Source organism: Solea solea, chromosome 6 (assembly GCF_958295425.1).
Source record: "Solea solea chromosome 6, fSolSol10.1, whole genome shotgun sequence".
Taxonomy (NCBI): domain Eukaryota; kingdom Metazoa; phylum Chordata; class Actinopteri; order Pleuronectiformes; family Soleidae; genus Solea; species Solea solea.
Genome location: NC_081139.1, coordinates 24,900,392 through 24,926,425, shown reverse-complemented (window position 1 = coordinate 24,926,425; position 26,034 = coordinate 24,900,392). Strand labels below are relative to the sequence as shown.

At 38.5% G+C, this 26,034-nt stretch overlaps 4 protein-coding genes across 4 annotated transcripts; all 4 read left to right on the top strand.

Moving 5' to 3' along the window:
• Window positions 1–1,119: 1,119 nt before the first annotated feature.
• On the top strand, window positions 1,120–5,140 carry LOC131460642 (blue-sensitive opsin-like). The gene is made up of 5 exons (XM_058631288.1): window positions 1,120–1,645; window positions 1,758–1,926; window positions 2,007–2,172; window positions 2,951–3,190; window positions 4,874–5,140. Exons 1-5 carry the CDS (start codon window positions 1,267–1,269, stop codon window positions 4,973–4,975), a joined length of 1,056 nt encoding a protein of 351 aa, XP_058487271.1. The 5' UTR covers window positions 1,120–1,266; the 3' UTR covers window positions 4,976–5,140.
• A 64-nt stretch (window positions 5,141–5,204) lies between these two features.
• LOC131460641 (blue-sensitive opsin-like) lies at window positions 5,205–8,531 on the top strand. The gene is made up of 5 exons (XM_058631287.1): window positions 5,205–6,210; window positions 7,179–7,347; window positions 7,439–7,604; window positions 7,709–7,948; window positions 8,344–8,531. The coding sequence occupies exons 1-5, from the start codon at window positions 5,682–5,684 to the stop codon at window positions 8,446–8,448; spliced, it is 1,209 nt and encodes a 402-aa protein (XP_058487270.1). The 5' UTR covers window positions 5,205–5,681; the 3' UTR covers window positions 8,449–8,531.
• Window positions 8,532–15,947: 7,416 nt separating this feature from the next.
• On the top strand, window positions 15,948–18,300 carry LOC131460743 (red-sensitive opsin). Its single transcript, XM_058631499.1, has 6 exons — window positions 15,948–16,107; window positions 16,759–17,055; window positions 17,161–17,329; window positions 17,409–17,574; window positions 17,662–17,901; window positions 17,995–18,300. Exons 1-6 carry the CDS (start codon window positions 16,005–16,007, stop codon window positions 18,091–18,093), a joined length of 1,074 nt encoding a protein of 357 aa, XP_058487482.1. The 5' UTR covers window positions 15,948–16,004; the 3' UTR covers window positions 18,094–18,300.
• Window positions 18,301–19,475: 1,175 nt separating this feature from the next.
• On the top strand, window positions 19,476–25,747 carry gnl3l (G protein nucleolar 3 like). Its single transcript, XM_058630578.1, has 15 exons — window positions 19,476–19,555; window positions 19,635–19,678; window positions 20,952–21,062; window positions 21,149–21,265; window positions 21,366–21,449; window positions 21,540–21,675; window positions 21,931–22,034; window positions 22,664–22,808; window positions 23,700–23,787; window positions 23,859–24,036; window positions 24,126–24,268; window positions 24,357–24,493; window positions 24,605–24,777; window positions 24,853–25,024; window positions 25,655–25,747. Exons 1-15 carry the CDS (start codon window positions 19,543–19,545, stop codon window positions 25,717–25,719), a joined length of 1,710 nt encoding a protein of 569 aa, XP_058486561.1. The 5' UTR covers window positions 19,476–19,542; the 3' UTR covers window positions 25,720–25,747.
• Window positions 25,748–26,034: the final 287 nt, after the last annotated feature.

Here is a 26,034-nt window from a genome sequence, read left to right as displayed (position 1 = left end):
AACATCTCTAAACCCCAACTTCTATGGTTTTAATCTACTGTATCTCACACTACATGTACATGCATTCCAGCATACATTTTATAATGGACTTTTTAGCTGGGGTTAGGGACTAAATACCAAAAAGGTAACACAAAGTTTCGATTAAACCAGCAGGAGTGGATTACAATTTTGTTTCGAGGAAGACAGAGACTGATAAACTCTTAACATATAAATTACAATTCATTTTCATGTTTCTGAAAATCTCATCTAAGCAAAAAGATGCTACCACTTTATATACATTCCCAACCCTCTGATAATCTCTTAATTAAGAGCTGACGTGCGATGACATCACTGAAGAGGTGTGCTTGTTTGGTTCACCTATAAAGCTGTAACAAAGGCTACAGCATATGAGATTTTAAGACTAAAGGTTAATGGAAATCAGATTAGCAGGCAAAGAACGTCTGTAATCTTCTCTGAGAAAATGGTATTAGCTTATCTCACGAGGCTTGAGTTTATCAGTAAGTTTGTCCATCTGTTAGCAACTTCCTGTCTACAGGTTTTGAGATGGATAGGTGATCACCCAAGTATGTTTCCAAGTACATTAACTTTTGGTAAATTGTAATTTCGCTGTACTTCTGTATAAGTGACAATAAAGGCCCCATTCCATTTGGCGGCAATTTACATTTACATTTTACATTTATTGACAGTTAAGATGAGTATAACTCAGTGACATCTTATGAGATCGAGATGGATGAATTGTGCCATGCATGCTTATGTAAGATGGTAATAGCTTTAAGTTGGTAAAGTTCTATACAGATCCAGAAAGTTTTTTTGTATCCAGTGGATCAAAATGTAAATATTTCAGGTGTCAGTATGTAAAACACAGGTGATAAAGTGTTTAAACCTTGACAGAGCTCTGCGCTGTGCAGAGCTCAGACAGAGTGCTCTTTTTTTCTCTTAAGTCAGCAGCGTCAGCAGAGGTAACCACTAAATTACTTACATCAATTAATGAAACCCCTATTCAATCAATTATTTAATTATAGAGTCAGTTAACCTTTTAATTGGGATAAGTGGTGCCCTAGAGACTGTTATAAAAGTCCTGTGTCTTAAGAGATTCACCTTAGTGATGTTTGGGAAGAAGACACTGTAACATTGCTGTCTACTTTTTGAAACTTTTGTTCTTTATTCTCTTTAATACAATATATGTGGTATAGGTAAAGCATCACCATTAGCAAACATTACATTAAGGAGGTGCAACAGCATTGATCTATACTCAGAGAAAAAAAAATGAGGGCAAATCATGGTACGGAGCTGCCAGAGGACTTCTGGATTCCAATCCCTCTGGATACTAACAACATCACAACACTCAGCCCTTTCCTGGTACCCCAGGATCACTTGGGGGGCTCGGGCATCTTCTATGCCCTCGCAGGATTTATGTTTTTTGTATTTGTGTTTGGCACTGGCATCAACGCCCTCACCATTGTATGCACTGCCAAATACAAGAAGCTCCGGTCCCACCTAAACTACATACTTGTGAACTTGGCTGTGGCAAACCTTCTTGTGGCCTCTGTGGGCTCCTTCACTGCCTGCTGCTCCTTTGCATCTAGATATTTCATCTTTGGACCTCTAGCCTGCAAGATTGAAGGTTTTATGGCAACACTTGGAGGTAAGTGCAAGCATTGTTCAAATAACATTTTAACCTGACTTTCTCTTACTGTAATAAAAGTGATTTGAAACAGGAACTAATGATTTAATTAATTATCTGTGTATCATTACAGGAATGGTCAGTCTGTGGTCTCTTGCTGTGATTGCTTTTGAAAGATGGCTGGTCATCTGTAAGCCACTTGGTCACTTTATATTCAAGCCTAACCATGCTGCAGCTTGCTGCATCTTTACCTGGCTGTTTGCTCTTATTGCATCACTTCCTCCACTGTTTGGATGGAGCAGGTAAACAACACACAGAGAAATTCATCTCACAAATAGGAGTTTGGTATGTCTACTCAATGGCCTTATGATGATCTATCTAGGTATATTCCAGAAGGTCTTCAGTGCTCCTGTGGACCAGACTGGTACACCACAAACAACAAATACAACAATGAGTCTTATGTGATGTTCCTCTTCTGCTTCTGCTTTGCTGTTCCACTTACGACCATCATCTTCTGCTACACACAGCTGCTGATTAAAATGAAAATGGTAAGAGAAAAAGGTTCCACACAACTAATACCCTTAAAGTGACATAATGGAGGATTTCACCCTTAAAATAATATGTCCAAGATCATTTTGATGGTTGATCAACTTACAACAGGGTGAATGTCACCTCTGACAAAGCCTGAGCAGCTCTGCATCACCTGTATTGGCCCTATGGAACTTCTGGTTTCGGACTACAACAACTACAACAATCTATTTACGGCATACATTACAACTGCCCCGGTGTTTACTTTTGCTCCGCTAGTGGAGTGATACTCGACTGAGGGCGACCTGGTCCTGTTACTGTTGGACCATCAAGAAAAAGTGTACTAAGTGTAAATAGTTTGCTTGTCATCTTAGGCTGTGTTATTGAAGTCATCTTGTCCTCTTGTGCATCTAGTTCATAAGCAGTAGGTTCTATACGCTATGTTGAAAAAGCAAGCTACACAAACTAACGCACTATTGTTAATTTTTTTCGGGGGTTAGTTTTGATTTCTAATCTATAACAACAACTATTGTACCATGTCTGAAGACATGGATATTTGTACATTAGAAGTCTTGCTCATCGGTATCATTGGCTTGTCAACAACGGCCCATCTACACTGTGTTACTTTAAATCATAAAACTTAAAAAAGGTCTGCCGAAAAAGTAAAGTCCTTCCACCATCAAGCAGAATTTATCCCTCAATTCATCTTTTATGTTTATGAAAAAAGCATATTCATCAGCCTGTGCTTCTACAGAGCTGATTTTAGTTGATTCAGCTCTCATCTCATCTCATCAACAGGCAGCAAGGGCCCAGGCTGAGTCTGCCTCCACTCAGAAGGCAGAGAGGGAGGTGACCAAGATGGTGGTGGTCATGGTGATGGGCTTCTTGGTGTGCTGGCTGCCGTATGCCAGTTTCGCTGTGTGGGTTGTGAACAACCGTGGGCAACCATTCGACCTGAGACTGGCCACCATACCCTCATGTTTCTCTAAAGCCTCCACAGTCTACAACCCCATTATTTACGTCCTCCTCAACAAACAGGTCTGTTGTGAGAAAAAGCTTATTTAATTTAAATCCCCCTTAGGGAAAGTATTCCTCTGCATTTGACCCATCCTAGAATTAGGAGCAGTGGGCTGCCACACTGAGTAGCGCCCAGGGGGCATTGGGGGTTGGGTACCTTGCTCAAGGGTACTCCAGCCCCTTTTGGCTGGGTGGGGATTTGAACCATCAACCCTCTGGTTACAAGCCAAGGTCCCTTTCCACTTGGCCACGGGCTGCCTCCTTATCTGATACAGACTGCACTTTTCTTTTCTTATTTTACTTTCCTTTTGTTTTATCACTGGTAACTGACTCTCCTTCTAACCACAAACCTCTTACAACTGTCTACAATAGTATCTTTTGCAGCATTAAGTCAATCCTATTGATGCCTTAACTGTATTGTGTAGTAGTTAGAATAGAATAGAATAGAAATACTTTATTTATCCCCAAGGGGAAATTGTTTCGACATAGCAGCAATACAAGAAAATATTATAAACATAAAATGTAATGTCACCATAAAATGTAAAATGTACAACAGTGGGAAAAAAATAGTGCAATAATAGAGGAATGGCATAAAGGAGTGCAATGGCATACCGTATGTCATGGAGAGAAAATGTGCATTGTGCAAGTGCAACGCACAAACAACTTATTTAGTTAAGTTGTTTAAAAGAATTCCTCTTTTAGCATGTAACTTGGGAAACTACTTCATATGCAGAAGGTAGAGTTGATGCTCTATTGCAGCCATTCCCAAACTGAAGCGTACCAGAAAATCCACTGAGGCCCACCAAACTTTGAATCACACAATGATCTACACTTGCAGCCCACACTTTTGACATGTTTCCACCGAGTGGAACAGTTCTGTACCCTGGACCTGTACAGGTTCTTGACGGAGGGAAGGTCGGCACTTGAAGATCTTCTCTGCAGACCTGATTGTCCGTTGCAGTCTGGTCCTGTCATGTTTTGTGGCTGAGCCAAACCACACAGGGATGGAAGTGCACAGGACAGACCGAACAATGGTGGCGTAGAAAACGACCTGCAGCTCCTGTGGCAGGTTGAACTTCTGGATTTGCCACAGGGAGTACAGTCTCTGCTGGGCCTTATTCCACACAGTGTCAACATGTGATGACCTTCTCAGATCCAAGAAGATGGTTACTAGGAACCTGTGGCGCTTCACAGTTGACACAGTGTTATTGAGAATGGTGAGAGGGGGTTCTGACCGCACCAGTGGACCAGCTGATCAGCTGATGGGTCTGCACACCCTCGCCTTGTGTGCAGACTGATCAAGACTGATCAAGTTCAACCACTAAAATTTATAATGCAATGTTTGTGATTACTGAAGTGTTAATATTGTAAGAATGCACATTATGAGCAGCATTGTGGTACATGGTCTGGATAATTGCCTTGTCCTTATGTTATGGACCTGTTGTGTTACTTAGGATGTTGGTTTATTTACAGGAAGAATTTTGTGACTTGGGGTGAGTATGTGGTGCACAGTACCTGTGCTGTTTTGAAATATTTTTGTTGGCCATTTGTCAGTTTGGTAAACAGGAACTACTTTTTCTACAGAGCAAACCACGCTACCATCCTGAGCTGGACTGCCAGGCCCATTTGTCATAATGCCATCTTAACTTTGCCTCAAAATCAAAGTATAATCTAACAGTTTCAGTATTTTTTTTTCCCTTTCAGTTTCGCTCATGCATGATGACAATGCTTGGGATGGGTGGAGTTGAGGAGGAAACATCAACAACATCTGCAGTGACTGAAGTCTCCAAAGTCGGGCCTGCTTAGACACATCAACACTGACTGATTTTCCATTCCACTAATTATTTGTCCATTGCAAATAAAAATGGTTATAAGTATGTTTTGTCATATAAGAAGACCTAATGTTGTAAAATAACATAAATAATCTGCAAAATCTATAAAATAATAATAAAAAAGAAAACAACACATTTGTTGCATGATTTGTACCTATATGTATGTATAGACGACATTTATAGACATTTGTGTGTTTCGCCGCCATGACTGCGGTGGCATGTCGTCACTCTCTGCTATCCTGCTCTGTTCTACACAGTGGTCACGGTCACAATTGTTTGTTGTGTTGTGACTTTTTTTTCAAGTTCAATCAGAGGCCCCAGAATTTGTGGCCCATTTTCTGCTTCTTTTTTTTTTCCTGTTGTTGCTCCTCATCTTTGTCTGTGTTGTTGGCATTCAGATTTTTGCTAAAGCCAAATGTGTACATACTAAGTTAACTATTCTGTCCTGGATATTGCTCAGAAACAGTTCAGTGCCAAAGAGACATAACATGACAATAGCTTAACAACAACAACAACATTGTTGTTCACAAATGCTTTCGCGACAGGTTCTGGTACAGAGATATGTATCTGCATGTTTTTGTTTGTGCATAATGTGTGTGTAATGGTGTAGGTGTGATGGTGTGTGATCTTTGAAACAAAGCTTTAAATCCCCACCTTGAGCCAATTTAGCTGAGCCTGTAATGGTTAAACTTCCTATAAATGCAACTTTACCTCCCCATCGCAGAGACAAACCTCAATCTCTCATTAGCATTCACACCACAAAGATTATTTTGTGCAAAAATCTTTTTAAACAGACCTTGATTTTTAATTTGATACGAAACTCAGGAAAAATGAGGGGAAATCGCCCTGAGGAGTTCCCAGACGACTTCTGGATACCAGTTCCTCTGGACACCAATAATCTCACATTATTCAGCCCATACCTGGTTCCCCAGGACCACCTAGGTAGCACCGGACTCTTTTATTTCATGTCAGGCTTAATGTTCTTCCTTTTTGTGGCTGGTACAGGAGTCAATACACTTACTATTGCATGTACTGCTCAATATAAGAAGCTCCGGTCTCATCTGAACTACATTCTGGTGAACCTGGCTGTGGCAAACCTGCTTGTCTCCTCTGTGGGCTCCTTCACCTGCTTTTACTGCTTTGCCTTCAGATACATGATTCTTGGTCCTCTCGGGTGCAAGATAGAAGGATTTGCAGCAACTATTGGTGGTAAGGAGCAGCACCACTTGTACATTACCACCAGTATTTTTCCAGCATTATAGACAATGGCCATGTCTGCCTTGAAAAGTAGGTTCTTAATCTTAATGGGACTTTTCCCTCGTTTAATAAAGCTTGAATTAAATAAAAATAAAGACTAAATATTTGTGTTTTTGTGGGTGAGATACATGTGCTGATAACCTGTAAAGTGTAATTGCAATAAAATCCCACAGTTCTTGAACCTATTAATAATAATATTGTTATTATTATTATAATAGTATTAATAATAATATTAAAAAACCTGTTCTGAACAACACAGAACTTTCTTTTTTCTACATAATAAGCATTTTTGTAAAGATATGTTTATTTGCATAAAAGAGATGTGACTACTATAATGTCTGTTATAAATTGGTGCTATATAAATGAAATATGAGATGATGAGCTGAGGGCCATTTTATTATGTGTTAAAGAGATACCAGAAGAGTTAGACTAAAAGTGTTAAATACAAAACTATTCCAGAAAGTATTTGGTCCTAATAAAAAGTGGTGTTAAATAAACTTTTTAGAGTCATTTTAACACTGAAAAAATGTACTGTAGTCTGTGATTTTATATTTTTGGGTGTTCTTTAATACATTTTGCAAGTCTGACCCTTTAAAATCTCACAGCATTACACTATTCTGCTTTACTATACTAGACATACTCACTCTCACTCATCTTCTACCACTTTATCCTCCACATGAGGGTCGTGGGAGTGTGCTGCTGCCAGTCCCACTCTACATATTACAGTATATTACTAAAAACATTAAACATCATTGTAAATTGGTGAGTGTGTTGGGATTAGTGTCAAGTCAATCTTTAATTATAAAGACATTTTAAAATAGCAACAATAAGAAGAAGAATATACTGTGTTAGAGGCCGACTGATATCTAATGTGTAATGTATATACAGTATATCAATGTATGACTTTCTGATTATTCAAGGTATGGTGAGCCTTTGGTCTCTGGCTGTCATAGCTTTTGAAAGATGGCTGGTTGTCTGCAAACCACTTGGGAACTTCATCTTCAAACCTAACCATGCCATTGCTTGTTGTGCACTCACTTGGGTCTTTGCTTTGGTTGCTGCAGTTCCTCCTCTGATTGGATGGAGTAGGTCCGTATATAAAGACCAAACACACAACAATAATATTAGTTATTTTTGCTTATAGTCCTTGAACATTCATGGATCCACTGTCGTTGTTTAGGTACATCCCAGAGGGTCTGCAGTGCTCCTGTGGACCAGACTGGTACACAACTAACAACAAGTTTAACAACGAGTCCTATGTGATGTTCCTATTCTACTTCTGCTTTGCTGTTCCTTTCTGCACCATTGTCTTCTGCTACTCACAGCTGCTGTTCATGCTGAAATCGGTAGGAAACATCTAACATATCTCACGTCATTTCACATAGATTTTGTGTAGTTTCTTGGAAAAAAATTGAAATGTGAGTATGCAAATGTGGCTGTTCTTCAACAGGTGGCCAAGGCCCAGGCTGAGTCTGTCTCTACTCAGAAGGCAGAGAGGGAGGTCACACGGATGGTGGTGGTCATGGTGCTGGGCTTCCTAGTGTGCTATCTGCCGTATGCCTCCTTTGCTCTTTGGGTTGTGAACAACCGAGGGCAAGCGTTCGACCTGAGGCTGGCCACCATACCCTCCTGTCTCTCGAAAGCCTCCACAGTCTACAACCCTGTTATTTACATCCTCCTCAACAAACAGGTGGGTCCACTTTCACTTCATTGTATACTGCATTTACACAGTCACAGCATTTGGGTGCTCACAGAGAAGGCCAACAGCACCCTCTCATGGTGGCAGTCCGTACATACTGCATACATAATTGCACTAAACTGCCTACTGCCTAATGCTGCCAAATGAACGTATTATTTATTGGATTTGATTTGTTTTAGGTTATAATGATGTAATCTCGTTATCTATATATTCGCTTGCTCCACCGAGAGAGGGAAAACCTAATTAAAGAAATTAGATTTTTACTTACTGATAGGTCTTAATGTTGCAGTATGAGCGACCTATAAACATCACATTGCAATTATCATTATTATCATTGTTGTTGTTGTTATTATTGTTATAATAATTGTTGGTGTTTTGTGTTTCAGTTCCGCTCATGTATAAGGCAGATGCTTGGGATGGGCAAAGATGATGATGACATGTCATCGACGAGTCAGTCAGTCACTGAAGTTTCGAAAGTTGGGCCTGCTTAGATTGTCCACTGTTACACACTGTATATACGACTAAATAGATAAATGCAATGCCATAGGGAATTATTTAATTGTTACACATAAAAAGTGATATGCAAAAAAATGTAAAAAAAAAAAAAAAAAAAAAAGATAAATAAACAATTCCAGTGAATGTTTTTACTCTTCTCGTGTATTCTGTCAACATCAGAAAAGAAATGATGACAAGAAAGCTTGACTTTGAAAACCTTGGACAACATATGGCCTTCCTTCATCCTGGTAATCACTGTGTAACACTTCTGTTCAACTGCTGCTGAATGCAAATATCTGACAACTCAGTGCATTTATGAATGTACACTGTAAAAAGAACATTTTACAGTAAATCACTCTTTTTGTTATTTAAAAATGTAAAAATTACAACTATTATAAATAACTTGTCAATTATTTTAAGGCTTATGACAAATTATGTACACTTCTGTCTTTAAAAAAAAAAAGTATAACGTTAATTATGTTTACGTATGTTATGCTTTTAGAGTGAAAGACTGTAATTGAATATCTATCTGACGTTCGCTGGAACTGACGAAGGGAGAAGCCAAAAGCACAACAACGAGGCAGGCAAGTTTGTGGAGGAAAAGGCAATTTACTTAGTCCAACAGGCAGAGTCAAAACCAGGAAATCAGTCAAAAACAGGCAAACAAATCCAACAAGGGGCAGGCAGGAATCTGAAGTCCAAGAAAGGCAAACTAGAAATGCTGGGGTGCTTGGCAGGGGCCGAATAAAAATGGGCTATATATACGCAGAGCGACTAATGAGCACATGGACTGCAGGTGAGGAGATGAATGACAAGACATGGAAACAAATTAAAAAGAAAAACAAAACTAAGAGTTAGTGTAACTACGTTACTGCGTTACACTAACCTAAAGTTGCACTGTTCTTCAGGTTCTGGTTGTTCTTTCTGACATCTTCAGCCTCTGGACACCCAATCAATAATGTCACTGTGAGTAAAAGTACACACATGCTAATGAGTAAATTAAGAAATGGCAAAGTCAACATAGCAAGAGTCCAAGCAGGCCATAGTATAAGTGAGACTAAACCCCTTTGTCTCATATAATATAGTGTGGTCTTAAACATGTTCATACAATGCAAGACATCAGAATAACACAAATATTGATTTTCTGTTCAATTCTATTCGACTTTATCCTCCACTCGAGGGTCACCGGTGGAGTTGGAGCCAATCCCAGTTTACGTAGGACAAAAAGCGTTGCACAACCTCTTCACATTCAGCTGCACACCGTCCTGGAGCAAGCTGCAGGTCACTGTTTGGTGAAACTAGTCCTGTCCATAAAAGTTGTGAACAGGACTAATATTTTGTTAGACACAGAAAGAGCCTAACAAAAATATTAGCAACAGCACCACTGTGTGGTCCATAAGATAAACAACAGTGATGGAACAAAGGCCCTTTTTATTCTTGCAAAAAACATATTACAAAATAGGACTGAAAAATCTCTTAAAACAAGGTGCAGTGCACACGTAAACTTTATCACAGATTTTTTGTCTGATATTGTCAGAGGTGCTGATTCGTCTGTGTGTTTTTTAACTTGATTGAAATGTATTGAGTGTTGTTGGTAATATTCATCCTGCCTCAAAATATTTGGGACGAATCTAAATAAATTGCAGATTCCTTCCAAATCCATAGTCCTCCTTTTAAGACGTAAAATCATTTTGAATTTGTAAACCTGTCAGTTCCAAGAGATTTAAGTTTAGTAAAATAACCACAACTTAATTTATGCATGTTATTTAGTGAATTTAAGTTAAAATCTGAAAAAAATCTGTCCCTTTATTTGGCAACCCAAACCTTTTCTCCCCGAACCATCAGTTGGTCCTGACCCAGCGTTTGGGAATGACTGATGTAAAAGATGTGTGTTTAAAATCAAATCTATGGTTATTTATTGATTTATTTACTTGATTTTGATCTGGTCTTAACAATATACAACTGTATGTTATGTATAATGTACATTTTTGATATACATTCAAAAAAAATGCACATTACTGAAATAGAGTAAATTGCACTGTTCTTTATAATGATGATAATGAAGTGAATTTGTGTTTAAAGTGATATAGTTAGCTTTTATCAAACTATAAACCCAGAATGCAGTTCAACTGCGATACTATTACTTGTTAATGATATGGATTTAAAAAAAAAAAAACAATTGAAACATAAATAAATAATAAATGAACATTTTTAAATTGAATTAAATATTTTAATTTGGTATTTGTTTTACAGTATTCATTTAAACAAAGTATGCAGTTTAAATTAATGGGAATAAAATAAATATTGCAAATAATCTATTTGAAAGGTTCATCATGTAAAAGGTAATATCATTAACTCAACATTGATTGTGTTGGGGCCCAGGCAGTGTGGCTGTAATCTCCATTGTCGTTCACTAGCATGGGCTACCAGTACCGGCAACAGCCTAAATGCCACGTAGTTTAGTTTCAGACAAAGAAAGAGTCTGTTCCAAGCTCCTTCCATCTGACTCAGCGAAAATGAAGATGAACTCTCCTCTCTAAGTACGTCGCTGTGTGATTACGGACCGTATCAGGACACTATTTAATGTTCAGGTGAGAGTGCAGGAATAAATACATAAATAATACAGACCGATCAACAAAATAAATTAAATCTTAAGATACCTATACATACTGTATATGTGTATATAATAATAACTTCAATTCAATTCCAGTTTCAAGGCTATTATAATAATTATGCTATAATTAAAAGTAGATATTATTTTAATTTTTATCAACAATTTCTGCTGCTGCTTATATAAATGACATTGTAGTTCTATAAACATGTCATTACTGACTCAGAACTGACCTGTCTAAACTTATAACTTGATACAATTGTTGTATATCTGCTCCTGGTCTCTTTCTTCTGTCTCGACCTCATCATCCTCCCTCTTGTCCTTTCTCTCCCCCCTTTCTCTCCCCCACCTCTCCTCTGTCCCCCATTTTTCCTTTCACCCCAATGCTGCACATCTTTGAGTCTGGTACTTCTGTCAGAGATTTCTGTATTTATTTATGCATCTACCTGCTACATGCAATATTCTTGTGATTGGAGACGAAACAGCCAATCTAAATTTATATAGTCTCTGATTGGTTGATTTTGTGGCACATTTGTAACGCTGTGCTAAATTGAGCGAGCTCTCGGGTAAAGTTGAGCGCGCACAGAAGGGAGGGATTAAGAGTGAGCGTGCAGCGGTCTGCAGCGCAGCGAGCAAGAGTGAGAGGGTTACTACTGCACGTTAAAATGAACAATTGCAAACATGCAAATACATGTATTGAGCACAGAATGTATTTTTTTTTGGCTCAAATGAAATTATGTTCTCCTGAGCATGTTCTCCTCATGCTCAAAATCTCACATTGTTCCCTCACGAATGTGGCCCAAATATAATGCCATAGGTTTTAGTAAATGTTGTTGTATTTCAGTTCATGTTGTGTTTTCCTATTTGTGTTGGTGATTTGCACCTCTGGGCCACCGTACATGTCCCTATAACAGTGGAAAATAGAAGAAAAAGTTTTCATTTTCAGGATCTTGTCGAGGTGAAGTCCTACATGAAGTTCTTATCTAAAATGTGAGCCTGCCAGTCACCTACATAACAAGTACACTTGAAATAACACACAGAGCAACAGATTAAAATAAACCATGGTAGCAGCTTTGAACATCAGCTTTTACCCGAGTTGACCGGTTATTCCGGAGAGATTAAAGTGTTACATAGTGACTATGCCAGAAGTAATTACTCTGTGTTAATGTGTTATGTGGAAGAACCTGAGTCTGTAATCAGCTTTGGTCTGCTGGACAGGAGAAATTTGAACCTGCATTTTAATGTGCAGACCAGACTGTGAGAGATGCTGCAAGAGTCTCACTCACAAAACCTTGATATCTTATGATGCAATGCCTTTCACCTCTCCTTTCACAGGGCGAGGCAGATCGTTTCAATGATCATAAGGATAAGGAAGTTAGCTGTGGGATATCCTATCATTTACCGGTAAATGATAGGACTAAGAACAGAGTGCAGGCATTCATTTTGTTTGGGTCTAAACACATCACGTTTCATACTATGGAGGACTTCTGAGGGCACTAATCCAGAGCTTACTTGCAGATGCTTGAAAGGGCAACCTCATGGTCTTTCTTAAACCTAAAACACAAGTGATTTTGCTTGTGGTGTTTGCCAGTAACTACATCTGCATCAGAGTTAGACTAAAACACAAGATAGATATTGAATAATTAAGCTGACTCTTTCAACTGCTGTCAAGTTTTCAAGCCACCAATGGCCACAAAAAGGTAAAGGGAATGTTGTAGAGTGCATGTCTCTGAGCAATTTCCCACACTGAAAAACCACGTTTGAAAGAGTTGTGGAGGCCACATGAGGGAGAGATGACATAAGAAGACAGGTGTTACCACTTGTAATTAGAATGTTCACAGCTAACTTTGTTGGCGTATTTGCTGAAAGGTTTGTTTTCCTGGAAAAAAGAATAAATCCTCATTCAGATTTTATGTGTAATTGTATTCCCTGTATTCCCTGGAGAAGCATAGTTTAAGGGTCTGGTCCTCTTCGCCAGACTCCTCCAGCTGAGCCAAATCCGATTCTGCCACCGTTGTATATGTTTCATTATTTATATTTTGTTTGCATACTGTGCGAGACATTATTTTAGATTTGTCTAAATAGTCTTTATTTTAATTTGTACCCCTGAATATGATGGCTAAATATTGTCCTTTGTGAATAATATAATTACCCTGCACTCCTGTGGACACCACAGTTCAACAGTAAAGACTCGTGCGGAAGGAGGCTGAGTCTTTAATGGTTTTTAGTAAAGACTTCATTTACTTATTATACTACACAAGTAAGAGTTACACAATAAAAATGTTGCAAGGTAAGACCATCATTCTGCTATTGTCATCAGTCAACAGAGTAGCTTAGTAGCTCTGGTTCTGAAGTGTTTGTCAACCATTTTCTCCAAATGAAATCACTTTTCCTCTAATAATACTAATGAAGCAACACTACAGGCTGAATTGGTACTTATTTCTAGCGTCAAATAAAATAAAATACATTTAAGTGGCTCTGTGGTGTAGTGTGGATGGATCAGTCTGGTATAGTGTGGATGGATCATTACATTACATTACATTACATGTCATTTAGCAGACGCTTTTATCCAAAGCGACTTACAATAAGTGCATTTAAACATTTGGGTACAAATAAGAGCTAGAAGTAAGTAAGAGCTTCAAGTAAATGATCAGACTGGTAGTGTGGATTGATCAGTCTGTGGTGTAGTGTGGATGCATCAGACTGGTGTAGTGTGGATGCATCAGACAAGTGTAGTGTGGATGCATCAGACAAGTGTAGTGTGGATGTATCAGACTGTTATAGTGTAAATGGATCAGTCTGGTGTAGTGTGGATCAGACTGGTGTAGTGTGGATGGATCAGTCTGGTGTAGTGTGGATCAGACTGGTGTAGTGTGGATGGATCAGACTATTGTAGTGTGGATGGAATTCTCAGCTACTCACAGTCAATACTTTATACCCAAAGCTGTGTCATTGATTCACACATTCTAGCACATCAGGTTGGTTTGTTATTCATATTAATAGCATGCTCCCGTTACAGCTTATAATACCATCATTTGATCGAAACATGTTTTGATGTACGTAACATTTGCATTTTTAAACAACAATACTATGCTAACCAATAACAATATAGCCACTTAATGTTCTGAAACACACAGTGGATTATTAAAAGACAGCGTCCAACATGAAAAATGCATTTTTAATCCCTGTATGTGACTTCGAATGAACACTAACGTAACATAGATTAACGACGTTAATGAAAACCCACAAGAAGATAGGAGGTTAATAAGAGGTTTGGGGAAGTAAGTACTGTGTCTGTTCGTCTCAGTTATTCTCATGTCCTGCCACTCTCTTTCAGCCGCTAAATAATCCATCTGTTTGTTGTACATAAGCTCTGGAGAAAGTTTGCGACTACACATTGTGGCTTCTTCTTCCTATGCACCTGTGCAGTGCTGCATCTGATACAGTGTCAAGTATTCAAAGACAAAAAAGAAAGACAACGTCGTCTTTCACACAATGGGAAGAAAAAATTGTAAATTAGGACAAATGAACAATAATTTAAATTAACTTTTGTGGCTAAACGTGAAACCTTAATGAGATACTGTACATTTATACATGTGTTATTATATGTAGCTTGACTCTAGCCTGACTGGATCAGCAGAAATGCTGTAGGAAAAAAAACTACAACGTGAACACTTTTAATCTTACATAGTTTGAATAATTCGGTGCTTTTGAAATGATTGAGTGCTACTTTTCCATAAGTTTCAGATGCAGTCAGATAGTTCAATCACAATCTGCTCTTTCGCATGTTGATGTCTTCTCATTGGTCTCAAATCCACTCTTAAGGCAGCTGTTTGACATCTGACACTGACACACACCTCTCCGTGTGCCTCAATTTAGCGGTGTTTTCTTTGTGTGTCTGAGGAGACAGAGTGACACATTTTCCATCATGATCATCATGTATCTTTTCATGTAGGTATACAAGACGTAACTAATTTAGTTACTGTCCACTCTCATCCACTTAAGACATGTTAGCTTCCTGAGAAACTCACAAACATCTTATGTTCCGTACAGGCACATGACTTTGACTGAGCTTCCCTCTATATAACATGACCATGTCTATCATGCTGTTAAATCGTGCCATACCGGAGAACTGGCCTTGTCTTTTGAGACACATTGGTTATAAATCCCCTAAAAGCCTCCTGCATTGCACCTCACATGAGGACAATGACGTCAGTTGCAGAATCCAATGAGTGCAGAAAATCCTATACTCTGAAGTGACCCCTCTTCCCGGAGGGATTAATGGTATCTTTCTTCACATGTTAACTACTCCAACTGTCACAATTACACTTCTGTGGCTGTTCACTTAAGCTACTTTAAGACTTGGCTATTCTCTCACTCACTGGGGTCCACATGAACATGCACACACTATCATACAAAATATCAAAATGCACTTCCCAGATTAAGTTATTACTATGCAGTATGTAGATTATACAGTATGTTAATACGTGTTTGGATGTGAAATGTGTTATTTTCCTACCAAGCGTAAGAAAATAAGCATTTTGAGACACAGGTTCATCACTGTTTCAGGGTTATTTTGAACTTCAATATTGATTAATTCACATGCAAGATTGCACGACTGCTTCAAATTTAAATTGTGTGTTAGTTAAAGTTCTAGTGACTAATCTGTTGATGGAAATCTGTTACTAATCTGTGGATGGCAATCCGCTTTCAGACAATTAACCTAGTTAGCAGGTTTTATCTGACCTTTAATCACAGTTCAAAATATGTGTATTGGTTTGCTGCTGAGTATCACTGCCAAGCAACACACAGTGGCTGTGATTTGACTGAGCTAATCCTATCAGAGATCTCTGATACACAGGTATATAAGCTAAAGTCAGATGTGCGGCTCCAGTCATCCACGGAGGTCAGAAGTGACAAGAAAGGCCTTCTGAGATCACAATGGCAGAAGAGTGGGGAAAACAGTCATTTGCTGCCCGGCGGTACAATGAAGAAACAACAAGGGGATCTGCCTTCGCTTACACAAACAGCAACAACACCAGAGGTACAGTATACTGCAATCTTATTTTCTCAAGCATTTGATGGAAATGCTCGTTTTACTAAATCAGAGATTTCAGTAGAATAAACCCAAACAAAAATGTCAACCCTAAGCAAAAATAGGCTTTAATTTACCATTATTACCATTATTTAAGGTTCTCCAAAGTCAGTATAGTGGAATATTATACCATTTAAATATGTATGCTTATTATTATTATTTAAAATGTGCTTTCACATACTGAGATTATGAGATTAATTATATGAGATTATTTTGGACAACATATATAGATTAATATCAGATAACAGATCTTTATGTGCTACAGTCCAGTGAATATATGATTAACACACCACTAATTTAAAAAAGAAAAATTAAAGCAAAAAGTGTACTGTAGTTTTGCTGTACAATTCATCCTTTGACATAAAAATGTAAACCTGCCTGCAGATGGGTTATTGGACAGCACTGTACAAAAATGCAAAGAAAATGTGTAGGTGATGTAATTTACATAATTACATACAAAACAGTCATCAATCAATCAATAAATAAATACAATTGATTATGGGCTAACGAAAAAAATTTATACTTGTGAGACCACATTGGATTCTAAATAGTAAGACTACTAGGAGACAATCAGCAACAATATTGCTATTTCCCCCCCAGATCCATTTGAGGGTCCCAATTACCACATTGCTCCTCGATGGATTTACAACGTTGCAACAATCTGGATGTTTTTTGTGGTCGTCGCATCAGTCTTTACCAACGGTCTGGTGTTGGTGGCAACAGCGAAGTTCAAGAAACTCCGTCACCCACTGAATTGGATCTTGGTCAATCTTGCCATTGCTGATCTTGGAGAGACAGTTTTTGCCAGCACCATCAGTGTTTGCAATCAGTTTTTTGGTTACTTCATTCTGGGACATCCAATGTGTGTCTTTGAGGGCTACGTTGTCTCTGTTTGTGGTAAGTAATACTTTTTCTATAATGTTACTGTTAAGACCATTTTCTTTGTTAAGTGATTAGAGCAAAAAAAATCCCCTTTCTGAGTATCCTACCGCTTTAACACAGGAATTGCTGCTCTGTGGTCTCTGACAATCATCTCCTGGGAGAGATGGGTTGTTGTGTGCAAACCTTTTGGAAATGTCAAGTTTGATGCCAAATGGGCCTCAGCTGGAATTATCTTCTCCTGGGTCTGGGCAGCAGTGTGGTGTGCACCACCAATGTTTGGCTGGAGCAGGTAATCTGCTCTTTATATATGTAAAGAAAAAGCAGGAATTCATGAGTGGAGAGATCATTTAAACATTCTTTTGTAACAGGTACTGGCCTCATGGACTGAAGACTTCCTGTGGGCCTGATGTATTCAGTGGAAGTGAAGACCCTGGAGTGCAGTCCTACATGATTGTTCTTATGGTTACATGTTGTTTACTTCCTTTGGCTATAATCATCCTGTGCTACCTTGCCGTCTGGTGGGCCATCCATTCAGTAAGTAACCTGCAGTTTGATTCGCTAACTAGTGAAGTGGATCACAGCCAGGCTGACTCCCACACTGCATTGATTTGTCGATGACAGGTTGCCATGCAGCAGAAGGAATCAGAGTCAACCCAGAAAGCTGAAAAAGACGTATCCAGAATGGTCGTTGTCATGATCGTGGCATATTGTTTCTGCTGGGGACCGTATACATTTTTTGCCTGCTTTGCTGCGGCCAACCCCGGTTACGCCTTCCATCCTCTGGCTGCTGCCTTGCCGGCATACTTTGCCAAAAGCGCCACCATTTACAACCCCATCATTTATGTCTTCATGAACCGACAGGTGGGCACATGACACATGACAAGCTTTCCATTTTTCCAAATGAAATGTGCTTGATGTCAATTTTTAACACACTGTTTTATTGTCTCCTCTCAGTTCCGCACATGCATCATGCAGCTTTTTGGCAAAGAAGTGGATGATGCTTCTGAAGTGTCCACATCAAAGACAGAGGTCTCATCTGTGGCTCCTGCCTAAACCTCCATCTCCATGTTTCCTGTTTGAAAGTCAAACTGAGAACCATTGTACAACCATGTACAGTATATGTGTAATGTTACATTTCTTTTCTTATTTAATAGATATAGCTTTCTGGCAAATGAAAAAGCAAAAATATTCATGAAGAAAAATAATCATTGTATCACTGTTTGTTTTTTCTGATGAATATAAAAAAAAATATCAAGCATATTGAGATTGTTCATTGTGTTCATTATGAAAGATTGTTCACCACTGGTGTGAATATAACAGATAACAGAGTTAAAATACAAATGTTAATATGGGTTATAGATAGCAGTGGTTCAACGGTAAATCTGCCAAAGAACACAGAGACCTGGATGTGATATCAAACATGAATGTTGGAAAAAGTTACTGACTGAATTTGGGATTAATTCTATAATTCTAGGAGCCCAGAGATGCAGATCATCCACCTTGATCCTGTTTGTCTTTCACCTATATAAAGTCGATGAAGACTGCTTGATATTAACAATTCAAATCAAATCCAGTGATGGTGTTATCCTTACTTTCACCTTACCAATGAAATGAAAGCTCAGAAACCATGAGCGCATCAGTATAATTAACAAATACAGCTACATTCGCCTGTTGTTGGTGTGCTTTCAAAATTGGAGTTACTAAAAATAGAACTGGCTAAAATACATTATTACCAGTTCCTCACTGTGAGAAAGCAGCTTAGCCCAGGTTTTTGTTTGTTTAATTATAATTAATAAATACCATAAATATCAAAGAGAAACCTGAGTGACTGTAAATTTCTTAAAATCAGTCACCCATTGTCATTAACCCCCCTGACTCCAAAACCAACAGACTTTATATTTATTCACAATTTTGCCCTTAATATTCTCATTGTGTCTCTCTGTAAATAATTAATATAATAATAAATATATATACTTAAATATATATATTTAAAATAGACCGGACCTTTGGACACCTTATTTATTCATTTTTTATACCACTCTTTTTAAATTATTGTTCTTTGTTGTCCTTCCAGTTGAATGTCATGTTATGTTGATGTTTATGTATGTTCATGTTTACGTTTAATGTACAGTGTGTGCTAAAGATAAAACCGAGTCAAATTCCTTGTATGTGTTCACATACTTGGCCAATAAATTTGATTCTGTTTCTGATTAAAACAAAAACGTATGATTATTATTATTATTATTATTATTATTATTATTATTATCATTATCATTATTATTAGTATTATTATTATTATTATTATTATTATTATCATTACTATTATTATTATCATATTAGTAGAACCTTTAACCTTTAGATCCACTCTCCACACCAGATGGTGGCAGTAATGCACCAAATCGTTGTTTGCCAACCGCCACAAAAAAAATCATGATGAAGAAAGAAGGCGTCACCTTCTACCCGTGCACGTGAATCAGGGGAGCAACACACGAGTCTGAAGCTATGTCCAAATCTAGTATGTATTGTATTTTACTGGTGTCGACTGAATGTACTCCCTGGAAATGCTGTTTTCTAACGGTTTCTTCGTTTCACAGAACAGAGACGAGCGAAACGTCTCGGGTTTCTGGAGAAGTGTAAGGTAAGTTAGCGCTGCGTGCTGTGGCTAACTGTAGCAGCAGTAGTGTTTGAGTGCGTTATTACAGCACATTTCTTTCGAACAGTCCATTTAATGTTCGCGCTGACCGCTACATCGTTTGGATTGTAAAGAACCTCTACATTTGACATGAGTCATTACTTTTCTCTGCTTCACTTTTTCTCGAACTCTGACAAATGTTGTCTAACCATCTCTAATATTTACTAAGCAATAATTAATGACATTTCTCGAAATAATTAGTGCTATCAGCACCGTAGATTGCCCGTAGAAATGTGTCATGCTGAAAATGTTTGTAAAACGTCAGTGTCACTGTGATGAAGCCTATTCAACAGAACCAGAATTACCCAGACTGATCCCTCTCCACTCCCACTCTGGCACTGGATACATTGATATTAAATCTATATAATAACATGCATAATATGCTCCTATGTCATATCGGTGTCCGTGATGACTTTTCCCTCTTTTAAAGGCTGTCTCTTTCATAGTCATCATGTTTTTAATGAAATACACCAATTAGAAAATTAAATATGATCTATATTGATTAATTAATAAGTGTGAGAGTGGATTTCTCACCCTACCCCAAATACATGGTTTTGAAATTTTGAGGGATTTGAATGCTAAAGATTATCTGTACTGCTTTATTTATGTCTTGTCAGTAATTCTGTATTTTTGAACACCTGATAATGACCTGACAACCACATCCCCGTTATAGGCGATTTCATTGTTTCTAACTCATGTAAATGTCATTCAGTTAACATTAAAAACTAAAGCCAAAGAAATAAACCAGGTGTAATCTGAAATCAAAGGATATAACTGTGTTTTTAGCATGGAATATTAAATTTTTTTTTTGATGTTTTATAAGAGTGTATTTACGGTGTATTGTCACTCTCTCACAAACATCTCAAAGAAAGCCTTTCATGAGCCCAGAGAAACAACCTGTGTGCAGCTATGTATCCCCATATACAGTATCTCTTATATTGGGATATAGCCTAAAAATATTGAGATGTTGTTTATAAGCCATATCACCCAGCCATGCCTTTAAGCTCAACAGAAATATTGATGTGATTTATATCATGATATATATCAATATCTAGTTCCTTTGATCACAGTATAGATAAAAAAAAAAGGTATAATCGCAGTCTTAATGTAAATAATCACAGAATTTGACAGACATAAAACATCGAAGCTGATGGTGCCTGAGACTGTTGCACAATACTGTACTTTTTTGTTCTTTTCATAATTGTTGATGTGCTTACAGGCCAAAGATGGAGGAAAGGGTGATACTTCAGGGAGGAGCAAGTCTTCAGAGCAGTCACCTGCACAGCGTGTCGGCAACCCCAGAAAACCAGAAGAAAAAAGGAGGCAAAGGGTAAAAGGACGTCATGTGTGCTCCTGTCAGAGATGACATTGCGTTGTTCTTAAGGCTAATCAGTTCAAATAATCTTTCCAAATTAGCTGCAAGACCTCCAAGAAAAGCAGAGGATTTCTAGAGAACAATTGCTGATGAAGAGGAGGAATTTGCAGAGCTTTCAGAATGACATCCTACAGCGACAGAAAGAGTTTGAACAGAGGGTAAATGTCAACATATTTGGTTGAAATTGACTTCAGTTAGAGTCGGTGTGTACCATGCAATCTGCTGATGTGCTGATGTGTGCTTTTCTTTTGCTCTCAGGAGCTGGAGATGCAGAGTTTGGAAAAGCATGTCAACTTTGAAAATGAGAATTCAAGAAAGGCATATTACAGAGAATTTAAAAAGGTATTTAGCCACAGCTCTAGCTTTTGCTGAATATCAGAACTTATCAAACAGATGTGTTTACAATAAGTTGTACTTGTTGTGAATTTATAGGTAGTGGAGGCTGCAGATGTCATTTTGGAAGTTTTAGATGCACGTGACCCTCTGGGCTGCAGGTGTCCTCAGGTGGAGCAGGCAGTCATTCAAAGTGGAACCAACAAGAAGATCGTTTTAGTACTTAATAAAATTGGTAAGTGAGCTTAAGATTTAGTAGTACTGTTTTTATATATGTGTATATGTATATGTAAATCTATGCGCCCACACACACACTAAATCAATCGTGCCTCTGTTACAGGAGCGCTCACTCATCCTCATGCATTAAAAAAAAAATACCATTGTACAACATGAAACTTTGAGAATACCGTGATCAAAGTCTTTGTTCATACTGCCCAGGACTACAATGTAGTGGTTTTATTAATTGTGTCACGTCTTTTATTGTTCATAGATCTGGTGTCAAAGGAAGTCGTGGAGAAGTGGATTAGGTATCTTCGTAATGAGTTTCCTACTGTGGCTTTCAAAGCGTCTACTCAGCAACAGAACAAGAACTTGGTATGCACTTAAATATTTCTCTTTGTGTAATCGGCAAATACTCACTCTCATTCCAAATGTTTAAAAGGGGACAGCTCAGGTTTTTTTGAAGTGTAGTTGTATGAGGCACTGATTGTGTTGTGCATGCTCCTGGTTGCCCCTGGGCTGGGATTTAGCCTAGGGTGCTCGCTCAGACTGTAAATATGTCTGCCAGTGGGGAAACAAGAGACTTGTCTCATCAAATTTACTCCTGCGTAATTCTATAATACTCCATAAACACAATGTCCCATGCTGGCAGGGACATTGTGTTTATACATTTATATATTTTTTGTTGTTAAACAGATTTGATAAAGTTGCTATTGAAAACAGTAGAATTAAGGAATCAGTATCAAATTCAGATACTGATACAATATCATAAATTTTTTTCACAATACCGAGACCTAGGCCAGAGCTCGTTAGGCGAGCCTTTGTTTTTTTTTCATGTGTCCCTGTTGACAGCCTCAGTGTCTCAGCTGATTCCCAACACAAAATCTTCAGGTGCATAGAGGGCAGTTATCAATCAGTACCTCATATAGCCACTCCTCACAAAACCTGAACTCATGTTAGTATTACATTAACACTTAACTATATTTCCTTTCTGACATGGACAGAAACGCAGTAACGTCCCAGTGACACAAGCCACCACAGAGCTTCTAAGTAGCAGTGCTTGTATTGGTGCTGACTGCTTAATGAAGTTACTTGGAAACTACTGCCGCAATCTGGATATAAAGACCGCCATCACTGTTGGTGTTGTAGGTAAGTTATGCATATGTCTTTTCAACCAGCTAAAAAGCAGACAAAAATATCTGCATGTATGTAAGCGAGCGCACACAGCTGCATACACACATTAAGCTGCACTTCTCTGTAACTGGAGCATTCATTAATGCTCATTCATTAAAAAAAACAAAACTTGTATACCGTGAAACCATAGACGATTTGGAAAATACCGCGATATAATGTTTTGGTCATGCCGCCCAGCACTAACTAACTAACTAAACATACACATGTATGCATCAGTAAATAGATAGATAAAGGAAATCATGATATTCATGTCTTTCTTTTAAAGAAGCCATAGCATGGTCCTATCTCACTTATATGTGAGATATGGAGGTGTACTTACAAACATGAAGTCGTTTTTATGGTCAAAATCCTCCTAGTCGCTGCAAACGAGCCCATGTGAATGTCTCATCACTGACGCTCTCGTCAGCCGTGCTGTTTCAGACCAAAACCACACCCGCAGAACACGGACTGTCTTGTGATTGGCCAGCCAACGAGAGCTTTCCCACTGTCCTGTGATTGGCCAGTTACCTGGAAGTGACGTAATTGGCACGTCAGCTGTCAGATCCGCAGCTCCTCCTCTGGAAAGGTGGATGCACCGCTAGCAATTATCAAAACATTGAGTAATGCCGTCGGCACGACCCCTCGCCGTAATCCCTTACACATTTGATCCGGAGTCTGAACCAGAGTCAGAAGACACTGTGACAACTGAACCACCTCCATCGCAAAGACTGCTGCAGGACGCCTGTAGCATGGATAACTTTAAATTGTGTCACATTTGTAAGGGAAATGCATTTGTGGGATGATCCCTTATATAATGATAGGGGAAACACTAGAGAAATCAGTTCTGCCTCTTCTGTTTTTTTTTAGGTTTTCCTAATGTGGGCAAGAGTAGTTTGATCAACAGTCTGAAACGGGTACGAGCGTGTAGTGTTGGAGCGACTCCTGGTGTCACTAAGTAAGTATACAGTCATTGTCATTGTTACCTTGTTTTCTACCTGTTTGACCAATGTTTCTGATGGATTGCAGATGCCTTCAAGAGGTGCATTTAGACAAACACATAAAGCTCCTCGATTGTCCTGGCATCGTCATGGCAACTTCAACAACCGATGCAGCAATGATTCTTCGTAACTGTGTGAAAATTGAACAGCTCGTGGATCCTCTTCCACCCGTCGAAGCGATCCTCCGACGCTGCAACAAAGCCCAGGTGTGTGAAGAGGTTATCAAAACATGTGATTTATGCTTATTTAAATGTTATTTGCAAACTGCAGTGTTCCACTATTTGTTGGATTACAGGTCATGGAACACTATGGAGTTCCAGACTTTCACACAGCTCTGGAGTTCTTGGCATTACTCGCCCGGCGTCAAGGCAAACTAAGAAAGGGAGGACTGCCTGACACTGATAAAGCAGCAAAGAGTGTATTATTGGACTGGACAGGGTGAGTAAAATGAACGATTATCCAAGTAAAAAAAGGCATGCTGTGTTTTATTTACTGTGTTACATTGATCATGCAATGTTTTTTTTAGAGGAAGAATCAGCTACTTCACACACCCTCCAGAGACACACACTCTCCCTACACACGTCAGCGCTGAGATTGTTACAGAGATGGGTAAATCCTTTGATTGGGATGAGCTGGAAAGAGGAAATCAGGAGGTTCTTGCAGGTGAGTTAAAGGGACTGTTTGGCCAAACTGGCATCATTGAAAGTGCAAAACAACTCATTTGCATGAACAGTTTTCACCATTAGATTGAATTTTTTTCCTGCTTTATTTCAGACTCCTCGTGCCCTGATGTTCAAATGGGATTCTGCATAGAAACCACTGGAATGACACAAGGTGACCAGAGTGAACCTTGCTTCCCTGACCTGGAAATGGGCGGAGGCAATATGGAGAAGCAAGAGTTATTAAAGGATGAAACTGAATCTATGGAGGATGGCCAGGATCCAGAGGTAAGAAGAAAGCTTCAGATTGTTTGTTGTGCCCTTAACTGTGACTAGTTATGATATTCTTTCTCATCAAAATAGTTTGGACCAATGACAGTCGAGATAGCATCTCAGAAAGTGAGGACTGATGCTGCAAATGATGCTGCACCCAGAGCTCCGAAACTGAAGGATATCAGGGATGTAGATCCTCTACATCAGGGCCAGGCTCTCCTGGCTGCCAGCAAGAAGAGGAAAAAGCAGCAGAAAAGAGCGGGTTTGTCATTTCTTCAAATCTATATTATTGTCCTTGACGATCATTTAGTTCACTCAGTTTTAATTAGCTTTATCACTTCATGTTGGAGATATTGCACTCTAGTTTGATTCTGTAACATAAATTCTTGTCTTTCTATAGACTTAATGCATTCACTAGCTCCTTAACCATCACAACTCCAGCCCAAACCCTTAACTTGACCTTTATGGCATATTTCCACTGGCTCTACTTGCCTCGGCACGACACGGCAAAAAGTACCTACTTAACATGGGCGGAGTCATCACTGCACGGCTGAGTGAAACTGCGGTTACTTTGTTCAATACGCGACACACACACACCCCTTTTGTCGCTATGTTTAGCAACTAGTGACAAATCTAGCAACTTTTTGGCATAACCCTAACTACTTTCCGAGAAGGAAATAGCCATTTCTGCCTCATGAGTGATCTTCATCTAGAGAGGGTCAGTCTGACTGTAAACACGGGGATTTGGCAATATGATATGATCAATAATTAATTTTGTCAATTACAGTCAAGTATTGAACCGAGCTGTGTATATAATCAAAAATAATGATTAGTCAACGACCAAAACGATCATTGGCAGCCCTGTTCATTTTTCTTTTCCTTTCCTCTACAGACAAAATTGCCACCAAGCTCTCAGACACCTTGACATCTGCCATGGACTTCTCATTTGCTGAATAAAAGATTAATAATATTAAAATAAAGTAAATTATGTCTTTTCTTAATTTGTCGGTTGGAAACGGTAGCTCGAAGGTTGTGGGTTTGATTCTGGGCTCTCCATGCTGATTGAGATTGTGTATGTGTATGAAAGATGAATGATGAAAATGTGCTGCACTGTATGAAAGTGAGTGAATGTTTATTGATTTTTAATTCTTACAACAAACAAACAAAGGCAAAATTAAAATACACAGCTGTATGCGGTGACAATGAAATATCAGAGTAAGGGCACTTGTAAAAATAATAAAATGGAATTATAAGGAAAAGAAAAAAAACATT